The following is a 10,221-nucleotide window of genomic DNA, read 5'->3' on the forward strand; positions in this document are numbered from 1 at the left end:
TTTTTAAAAAAAGAAAAATTTTCCTTTTTTTTTTGGGGGGGGTTGTTTCCCTTCTTTTTTTTTTGGCCTTTTTTTTTTTTTTTTTTTTTTTTTCCCCCAGAGTAAGATAGTGCGAGTCCTGAATCTGTGGCAGAAGAATGCCGTCTTCAAGAGCGACATCATCCAGCCTCTGTTGGACATGGCTGCAGGGATTCCCCCTCCCAGTACGACGCCTGTCCTGCCCAGCAGCGCTGCGCCGATCAATAACACTACACCTGGTAAGTAAAAGCACATGCAGGTAGAGTAAAAACACACATCAGATAACTTCTGACACCAGTGTTTACCCGTCTCTGTCTATTCAGGCACCCCAGCTACGCCCGCCACTCCAGCAAATATAGTCCAAGGTCTGCCAGACTGGGCCTCCCAGATCACAAACACAGATACTGTTGCTGCTGTTGCACAAATCCTGCAGAGTCCCCAGGGACAACAGGTGAGTGGATATAGACTACCTGTTTCAACCGTAAATTGCACAAAAAGCAATTTACGGTTGCACAAAACCGTGAGTCAGACTCAAGTCTGACTCAAGGCAGACTTGAGTCAAAAGTCTGCCTTTTGACTCAAGTGTGTCTCTGCTCTGGATAGATGTGGGAAAACAAATTATTGCTTTCAAATCTGGAAATATTTATGTTTCCAGATTTGATTTCTTACTCTATTGTCTAAAAGTTTTCCATTCATTTGTTTGTGTTTGGCCACCAAAATCCATCCGTTCAGTTTGTAGGAATATCAACCATGAATTCATAAATAACTTTGGTATTTATGCTTTTAAAATTGCACAGAAAGGTCAGAAAAATATAGAAGTTGATTGTATTTCATTCTTTCCTCTCTCCCTTTAGTGATGAAAAAATATATCTTTCTTAAAGTAAGACAGGGCATGTAAAGTAAGAAAGTGACATGTAACGGCATTATGCTCAAATGTATTTGCATTTTACAAGTTGCAGTTAATGCAATGTGTCATGTTTTGTGCATTGTGCCACAGCTTCAGCAACTGGTCCAGAGTCTGCAGATGCAGCAGCAGAAGCCCCAGCCTTCCCTGCTGCAGGCCTTGGATGCTGGCCTGGTGGTCCAATTACAAGCTCTGACAGCTCAGCTCACTGCTGCCGCTACAGCCAACAGCCTCAACCCCCTGGAGCAAAGGGTCTCCTCTTTTAATAAGGTAAAGCTGCAGTCAGCAACTATTTGCTGTCTTCTTTTGAGTTTGCCAAGTGTTGCTAATGCGGTTACTGGATTTTGTTACAGAAACTGTTGGGTCCTTTTGACTTTGGAAACGATTCAGAACGCAGTGAGGAATCTAAAAAGGACTCCTCATCTTCTCAGCTGTAAGTTCAGAGTGCTTTACTCTTTTGATTTACATTCAGTTGCATGTTAGGTCTATGTATTAAATGAAGCTGCTGATCATTTCCAGGCCCATGGTGTCTGAGCCTATTAACAGCTCACTCTTTCATCAACTGGCTGAGCAACTCCAACAACAAAACCTGGAGCAGTTTCAGAAGCAGCTGCTAGAGCACCAGCAAAAGGTAAATCAGACACCAGTAACATCAAGAAGTTATTCCTTCACATAAGTTCATTTAAGTAAATTAAAACATAATTTAAAAGTTTACTTATTTTACTTATTTGTCTTTGTCTAATACTGAAATTAGTTTGACTTGAAGCATTCGTGACGGAAAAGAAGAAAAAAAAATTGAAAAGATAAAAATACTTTTTTCACATCAATGTTTATAAACTAAGGTTTACTGAAATAAATGTTTCAATATCGTTCTAATATGAGATGCACTTGTCTAAGACAAGTGCAGAAAAATGGTTCATTTCTGTTCACGATTTTCTTAAAAAGTTGTGTGAAACTAATGCTGTTGCTTCCTCCAGGCCATGAACATGGAAGGGCAGGATTCCATCTTTGGGCAGGAAAACTCGGTGGCAACTGCTCAGAGCAGCGCTCAGCCTCAGCTTCCTGAGCCAGAGAATAAAATGGACGACTCCATAGACAACCAACAGCAGGTATTTGGTTTCATATGAACCTGAACTGTTGGGTTATGGCTAATTATGCTTGCTACTTTAATCGTAAAAACTTGCTCACTTCACAAGGACATGGATCTGGATGAGGGCCCCGAGGGAATGGAGGAGGAGATCTTTGAAGCAGAAGAGAAGAAGACCTTAAGCACACGTTCTCGGACACGTTCAAGGTCACGCTCTAGGTAAGCCAGTTTTTTATTCTGCCAGCTGTACTTGTGCGTTTTCTTCTTGTTTAAAGGCTAAAGCAGGGGTCTGCAACCTGTGGCTCCTGAGTCGCACGTGGTCCCTTTGGCGAGACGAAACATTGAAATATCAGTGATTTCATGAAAAACTGGCATAAAATATATAAAATTAAGTCTGGAACTTTGAAATAAAGTTACTGTAGAAGCCCTACATGAAATTTCAGTCAACTTTCCTGCATAGTGACACTAATGGTACACATAATGATTTGTTGGTTTTAAGCTGCGTCCTTTTTTTTTTTTTTTTTTTTTTTTTTTTTTTTTTCATAGTCTTGCATTTCATAAATATGGACAGTTTCTTTCAAGAAAAGGTTTCATTCTCTTTTTGTAGATGTTTCTTTTTTTTTTCTTTTTTTCTTTTTTTTTAGAATTTAAAAATGGAAATGAAATAATATTTTGTCAAGCATTAATCAAATTTTATATGGTAGGTGTTTCCAATAGTTGATGAGTAGTCTACGTTCCGCTCCAAGATCATTTTCAAGTATTTTTGTTTCGCCTTGCCCCAGATCTCCTAAACGTAGAAGATCCAGGTCCCGCTCCGGTTCACGGAAACGTAAACATCGCAAGCGATCGCGCTCCCGCTCCAGAGATCGCAAGAGGAAGTCGTCACGTTCTTACTCCAGTGAAAGACGAGCGCGGGAACGAGAGAAGGAACGGCAGAAGAAAGGATTACCACCCATACGATCCAAGACTCTTAGTGGTAAATATAAGCGACTTTGGGTTGGTGGTGAACTCTACAATTGTATTTCTTACCTTATGTTGTTGTTTTTCACTTTGTTTGTGCCTAGTGTGCAGCACTACACTGTGGGTGGGCCAGGTGGATAAAAAGGCCACTCAGCAAGACCTCACCAATCTGTTCGAAGAGTTTGGCCAGATTGAGTCCATCAACGTAAGTAGATGCCCTGGTTGCTCCTCTAATTTAATTGTCAGTTGGTTCTTTCATGTCTGAAATCTGGCCAGTGAAACTACTTTTAATGGTCTAACAGTCGTTTTTTTTGCTTGAACACATTTATTATTTTTCCCACCAGTCACACAAGATGGTCAGTATTCTGTGGTGTATTTATTTGTTCAGATTTTTACTTGTCTTATTCACAGGGTTTCTGTACATAAGTTCTAAGTCTTGAATTTAATATGAAAGCCTTAAATTATTTTTTTTTATTTTGCTTTCTTGAGAAATGCATATTCTTTCGTTAGGTTTGCTGTAGACAAATTCTTCTGTCTGAAGAATTTAGAGATTACTTTACAATTTGACAGTACTACAAATTCACAGTCTTATTCTTTCATTAAATAATTAAGTTAGCTTTCCTAAGTGATTTTTTTTGTAATTTATGTAGGGCTTAAGTGTAAACCACGAGGATCTTTTACAAGCGTAAAGCAATGCATGTAACATAATGTGTGTCTGCAGATGATCCCTCCGAGAGGCTGCGCCTACATCTGTATGGTTCACAGACAGGATGCGTACCGCGCCCTTCAGAAGCTCAGCACTGGCTCCTTTAAAATCGGCTCCAAGATCATCAAGGTTCCCTTTTCCTTAGTAATTTGATTTGTTGTAAACTCAATCCTTTTAATATTTTCATCTAATTTAATCTCACCGTTGACCTCTAGTGGTGACAGCATGTTTTCATATAGGTGCATCCTTTCATGCTGGAAGAAAATTGTTTGCTAAAGGTTGTTTTGACCTTTCTGCGTCCTTGTCTTTCAGATTGCTTGGGCTCTGAACAAAGGTGTAAAGCAAGAGTACAAGCAGTTTTGGGATGCAGACCTGGGTGTCACCTACATACCATGGGAGAAGGTCAAATTGGATGACCTGGATGGCTTTGCTGAAGGGGGGATTATTGATCAAGAAACTGTCAACGATGGTAAAAACATATTGTTTAATTGATCCAGAAACCTGATTTATTGATTCACTTGCAGTTCTTATCAAGTGGGAGTGGTAGAAAGTTACAACCACCCTGACAGGAAACATCTGGAATTTTATTAAACTAGGAAGTTTGTTTTATACCCTGGTCCACCTGTAAAACTACTGCAATAATCGTCCCTAGTTTCTTTAAAAAGTGTTTTTCATTACGTATAGAATGTCTTCCAAAACACATCGAATACTTAAATTTTAATCTTTAATTACTTTGTTTTTGTCTGTGACTGCAGAGTGGGAAACAACCAAGACTTCTGAACCAGCCAAGGAAATTGCAAGCCAGGCTGTTAGCACTGAGGCCACAGTGGCATCTAATACCCAAACCGAAACCTACAACCAGCAGGTCACTATGATGCCTGTGCAGGTGAGAGGAGCTTTGACTGCAAGGCCAATATAGCACAATTGTGCAGGAGTGGAAACTGAATGATAAAGATTTGCAATGCCTTACAGAAGCATCCAGAATCCTTCATGTTTTTCTCATTTCACCTCTTCAAATATTTGCAAAAACAAACTTTAATGTATTTCAACGAGATTTCATCTGATAGACCGAAATCCTTCTTGCCTTACAATTAGAAATCTGAAAAGTGTGTAATGCATTCAGCCTCATTTCATCTGAATAAATAAAAAAACAAATAAACCAGTTCAGACTTCTCCTGATAGGAAACTAGAGTAGTAAATCAAACTAGGTGGAAAAGTGCTCTCTGAAGACCTCGGAGGTCTGTTGGAGAAAATTAGTCAATAAACATCATCATGAAGATCAAGGAACACAGCAGACAAATCAGAAATAAGGTTATGGAGTAGCTTAAAACAAGTGTAACTCACAAAACAACATCTTAAGTTTTTGAAGTGTATCATAGCTTCCAGATGACAATTATCTGAACTTGGACCTGGACCTGTTTGAACAATAAACAATAAACCTTTGGCAATTTGGCCTTCCACCTAAACTTACTGAGCTGGACAGAGTAGAGGATTCCTCATAGAAGTTACCAAGAGGCTAATGATGAAAAAATAATCTCTTATGCTGCTCCGTAAATCTCACCCTTATGGAAGAAATACAAGAAGAAAACCTTTGCTTATTAAGTGGCATAGAATGTCCTATTTAAAGTTTGCTACACAGAACACAGCAAATATGCAAAAATGGTTCTTTAGTTAGGAAAAAAAAACAAAGATGTCACTTTTTGTCCTTACAAAACAGGAAATAGGGGGGAAACTAACACTATACAAAAACACTTAATATACAAACCTGATAAAATACATTAAAGTTTGTAGTTGTAATGTGAGAAAATTTCAAGTATGGATGTTCAAACTTATCCTGTTGTTTTTTTTGTTTGTTTGTTTGTTTGTTTGTTTGTTTTTTAAATCTAGCTCTTCAGTAATTTAATGATTTTCATCTAAACTTAAATTTAGCTACCAGTGGCCCAAACAGTTCCTGGTGCCATGGGTTTGGTGCCTCCTACGTTTCCTGTCACAATGGGCATACCTCCACCAGGCTACGGACCGCCGCCGCCATTTTTAAGACCAGGCTTCAATGCCTCCCAGCCTCCACCAGGTAATCAGCTCAAATTTATAATTAAAATCTGACTCCCAAAAATCTACGAGCTTACACTGAATTTTTTCTCTTCCTTGTTCTAGGGTTTATGCAGGCACCACATACAGCAGGAATGGCCTCTGTTACCACATGTAAGTTGTTTTCCTTACATTGTTTCTTATCCATTCATAATAATTTATAGTGGGGGTTTTTTTGTGTTTTTTTTTTTTTTTGACATTTTGAAATTATGTTTTTTCTTTTATTCCTTTTTCTACCTTTTTGTAGCTCTAGTGCAACCGTCAGTGGCCTCCAACCAAGATGCTGTGATGCCTCCAACTAGCACCATTCCTGGCAGCTTCTTGCCATCGGCCATCCCAGGAGCCGGTGTTTTTAACCCTGTGGGAGTCCAAACTCAGCAGGCCAACAACGATAAAATTCCACCGACTGCAGAGGGCATGGATGCTGCTGCAGAGCTCACACTACAAGGTGAGGTAGTTTTGTTGTTGTTGTAGAAACGTTTATGTTTGTCATTTTTCTATTCTGTAGTAGAGACGCACCTATTTTTCTTACCCTTGAAAGCTTAATTTCTGAAAAATGTAGATTTAATTAAATGCATAAGAACATTTTCAGTCAGGGAAGTGCGTCATCCAACAACACATACCTTGATGCTTGCTTTTGTATTAAAAGCCACTCGTGTTGATGCAATAGTTGAGGAAAAGAAAATGTTAAGGTCACACCTTAGAGTAAGCCATAAAAGTGCAGGAAAAAGTCTGATCAGTTCATCTGAAGATTTTAGTATTTGACTCTGAAGTCTATAACTTGTTTTTGTTCGCAGGCATGCAGAATGCAGTCCGCAGTGGAATGGGTCTCCTTGGAATGCACCCCTCGGCTTCACTACCCCATCCACTACATCAGACGGGTCTGAGTGCTCCACGAATGCCCGGCTTGTTGCCACTAGACGTACGACCCAACCTCCTTCAACCTGGGGCAGCTGCCCGCTTCCCCCTCCTCATGCAGCAGGGACCCCCTCAACAAGCAGCCAACCTCCTTGACAATTCCCTTCATGCCCGTCCCAGGGCGCCTTTCCCTCAGATGGACCCATTCAACAGAGCCCCCAACCTCTCCAACGAAAATGTCTCTAAAACAGAAGATGAGTCTTCTGGAGCAGATGAGGGCAAAGATCAAGACTACCGCTTCCCTCCAATGGAAAAGCCCAGCACAGGCCTCCTGCCGACCCCTCCGCCAGAGCATAGGGAGCCTCTTGGAGGTGGCAGCGGGGTTCCAGGAGGAGGGAGACCTCCGTTGCTTCAGACCCCTGGAACTCAGCCACCAAGGTCCAGCTTAGTGGGGCGTCTGCAGGCTCTGGCAGGATTCACTCCTGATAGCCGCTGGAACCAAGGCAAAGGGGACTTTGATGAGCGAGACGGCATGCGAGGAGGACCGCAGCCCCCAGGTGGTCCAAAAGGTTTTCAGGATGAGCGGCCTCCACCCGGTCCAAACTTCCCCAACCGCTTTGATAACCGACCTGGCGTTACAGGGGGACCAACAGGTGTAAATGCTGGGCCTGTTGGGGTGCCACAGCCCTGGAACAGAGGAGGTGGACCCACATCTCCCTTTAACAGCGAACATCATAAAGATCTAGATGATCGAAGACGTCCATGGGAGAGGCAAAGAGACCGGGATGAACGAGATTTTGACTTCAGGAGAGACGTGAACGGTAACCGGCACCACCGCGAGAGAGAACGGGAACGGGAGCGCGACAGAGACCGGGACAGGGACCGAGGCCGAGACCGCCCCAGGGAGTCTGACCGGGACAGAGACCATGAGAAGGAGAAAGAGCGTGGAGGCTGGACGCCTATCCTCCCACTACCTACGCCGCTTCTTCCCACTCCTCCCATTAATCCCAACATGGCGCTTAATCAAGGGAAACTCATTGCTCCTCTTAAGTTAAACCCCCAGGTCCCATCAGTTTTCCAGTCTCATGGTCAGGCCAAACCTCCTCTCCTGAATCAGCCGCCCCCTCAGCTTCAGATTAGGTCTCCACCCCCATCACTGAACCCCCCACCTGTTTCTGAGACGAAGGAGGAAGCCCAAGTTCCTGCTGCAACGCCTGAAGCGAAGTCCCCCCCCTCTGCTGGATCACCCCACTGCTCTTCTGACGGCCAGACCCCGAGCACATCAACCGAACCCCCCACTCAGCCTGAGCCATCCCATCCAGACACTCCTCCACAAATGAAATCACCACCTCAGCCCGTTGCCAAACCAACCCCAGAGACCACCGCCTCCCCACATGGCGAGGGGCCACGCCATGACTCACCTCTGGGCTTCTCTCACGCCAACAACCCCCAGCAAGATGGCCGTCACACTGCAGAGAAGCAGGAGGATCCACAGGAGGATGAGAAAGGGGCGCTAGAGAGAGCCCCCACTCCTGAACCCCAGTGGCTTAATGGACCGGGTCAGCACAGTGTCAGTATGGCCGAGCTCACACCAGAGTCCTCCCCTGAGCCTGAGTCCACTCCGAGCCCCGCCTGTCATTCTTTGCAGCTTCAAAGCGAACCGGAGCTGCAGCAGGAGAAAATGTCGTCTCCTAAGGACCTAAACAATGAACAGAGTGAGCCCCAGGAGGACGCTCCCAGTCAGCCAGTGGTAGACACTGTCACAGACACTGAGGGGACATAATCATCACTCAGTAGGTAAAAGATCATTTTGTAAAGTTGTCTCTTCTTCTCTGTACTCATGTCAGCAAACTACTACCACAGCACGGGACATGACGAATATTGACTCACACCAGTTGTTGTCTGATAAGCAACGACAAAAGATTTTATCCCTGACAAATACCGGTGTACTTGATATAGACCACTTATCAGGTGATTTATTGATAGTTTTTGTTTGTATTTTATTTCCTTATTCCTTTTTTTTTTTTTTTTTTTTTTTTTCAGTTGTAAAACCACACCACCCTTTTTAGCTTATATAAGCTTGGTAAGTTTTATTCAATTGCCTGCCAAAATGTTTCACTTGTATATTGGGAAATTTAGCTTTGACCTTCCTATGGAAGACAGTGGGAAATCCTGGTTGTTCAACAATGGATTGACTGCAGAATATGAGATACTTGAAAACAGCAGCTGCTCGCCCAATCTGTCTCCTCCACTGTTAAACGGATGCTGCAAAGTTTTAAAACAAATGCTTTTATGTTGTTTTATGAAGATTACTGTGTCTTAGCAGAAGAAATTACCTACTTAAAATCGAAGCGCTTTTATTTGAGGAAAATAATGATTTTTACTTTGAATTTAAAAAAAAATAATAATAATCTGTTTTACTTCCTAAATTTGAGAACGGTCTGTAATTTGTTTCAAATAATTCATTGACATCAGATAAATCACGCAGTAGTGTGGAGAAAAAAAGCAAATAAACAGAGCGATATTCTGATGTGGGGGTGCATATTGTTCTAGTTTGAAATAAACCTGCTCTTTCTGTCTAAAACACATGCTTTAGCACTGTTTTCTGACCCAGGTCCAGTGGAAAAATAAGACTGCTCTGCTTTTCAGACTCGTACACTCTGTATGGTGTGACTTCAGTCGATTTGATGATCTCAAGTTGCTGCTATACCATCCATCCACAGTACACTTTGTTGGATGCAACCGTGGAACTTTTAGATTTTAGTTTCTGATTATCTCAGCCTGTATGTTTACCTAAGCTTTCGCTGGGTGACTGTTGATGATGGCTTTGTGCCTTTTTGAATGGATTTGTCGTTCACAATGCTACCCAACGCCTCTGTGTGACGTACACCAGACTGTGTGTGCAACTCAGTTTCAGAGGGCTCTCTGAAAAGAACGCCACCAGCACAGAACTGACTTAACCTGTCGATTGAATGGTAGCTGCACAGCTTGTACAGCACTCACCTGTGCATGCAGGCCTCCTGTAGCCATGTTTTTAACCCTCTTTTCTCTCCCCATTTCATACTTGTAGTGGTTTTCTGTTGACGCATAATACCCGGAAATCTATAGTCTGCTGTTCCTCTAAAACCAAATGTCTACTACAGGAGTTGTGATGTTAAATAAAAGTTGAAGGTGCATCAGATTTGTTAATCCTGTTATTGTCATATCTTCCAGTTAAAGCTGATTGTCATTTCATGCACAACACTTAATAGACAATTAAAACCTCTTCTATTAAATAGAAATAATATCTAGCATGGTTCATGTATTTAGGTATATGTTATAAATATTCTTAAGTTTCTAAAATTACATTTATTTGCACATATATTAGGAGTTATTTAAAAATAAAGATCGGGTTCAGTTGTTAATTTTAACTTGTATAGGCTTTTTTTCTACTCATTTGCTTAAAAAATTGTGACTAAAAGAATAAAACAGGGAAAGAAATAGTTAGCCACACTTTCAGATACACATAAATCAAGTTTATATGCATAGCACATTTCAGCAATAAGTCAGCTCAAATGATTTACTTGATAAAAACAACACATTAACCACCAAAATAATAAC

The 10,221-nt window shown here is 41.8% G+C and overlaps 1 protein-coding gene across 1 annotated transcript in view; it reads left to right on the forward strand.

Annotated features, from left to right (window-relative positions):
- Positions 1–9,802, forward strand: part of scaf8 (SR-related CTD-associated factor 8) — a 34,781-nt gene extending 24,979 nt beyond the window's left edge. The window contains exons 5-20 of the mRNA XM_015056300.1: positions 101–257; positions 342–469; positions 1,016–1,192; positions 1,276–1,355; positions 1,442–1,553; positions 1,900–2,031; positions 2,119–2,228; positions 2,792–2,985; positions 3,074–3,174; positions 3,691–3,804; positions 3,988–4,144; positions 4,431–4,561; positions 5,605–5,746; positions 5,830–5,877; positions 6,011–6,211; positions 6,561–9,802. Coding sequence (XP_014911786.1) covers positions 101–257; positions 342–469; positions 1,016–1,192; positions 1,276–1,355; positions 1,442–1,553; positions 1,900–2,031; positions 2,119–2,228; positions 2,792–2,985; positions 3,074–3,174; positions 3,691–3,804; positions 3,988–4,144; positions 4,431–4,561; positions 5,605–5,746; positions 5,830–5,877; positions 6,011–6,211; positions 6,561–8,404 — 3,828 coding nt within the window. The 3' untranslated portion in view covers positions 8,405–9,802. The remainder of the gene's footprint in view (positions 1–100; positions 258–341; positions 470–1,015; positions 1,193–1,275; positions 1,356–1,441; positions 1,554–1,899; positions 2,032–2,118; positions 2,229–2,791; positions 2,986–3,073; positions 3,175–3,690; positions 3,805–3,987; positions 4,145–4,430; positions 4,562–5,604; positions 5,747–5,829; positions 5,878–6,010; positions 6,212–6,560) is intronic.
- Positions 9,803–10,221: the final 419 nt, after the last annotated feature.

Source organism: Poecilia latipinna, unplaced genomic scaffold (assembly GCF_001443285.1).
Source record: "Poecilia latipinna isolate Pla-1442-1.1 unplaced genomic scaffold, P_latipinna-1.0 Scaffold1373, whole genome shotgun sequence".
In the NCBI taxonomy this organism is placed as follows: Eukaryota; Metazoa; Chordata; class Actinopteri; order Cyprinodontiformes; family Poeciliidae; genus Poecilia; species Poecilia latipinna.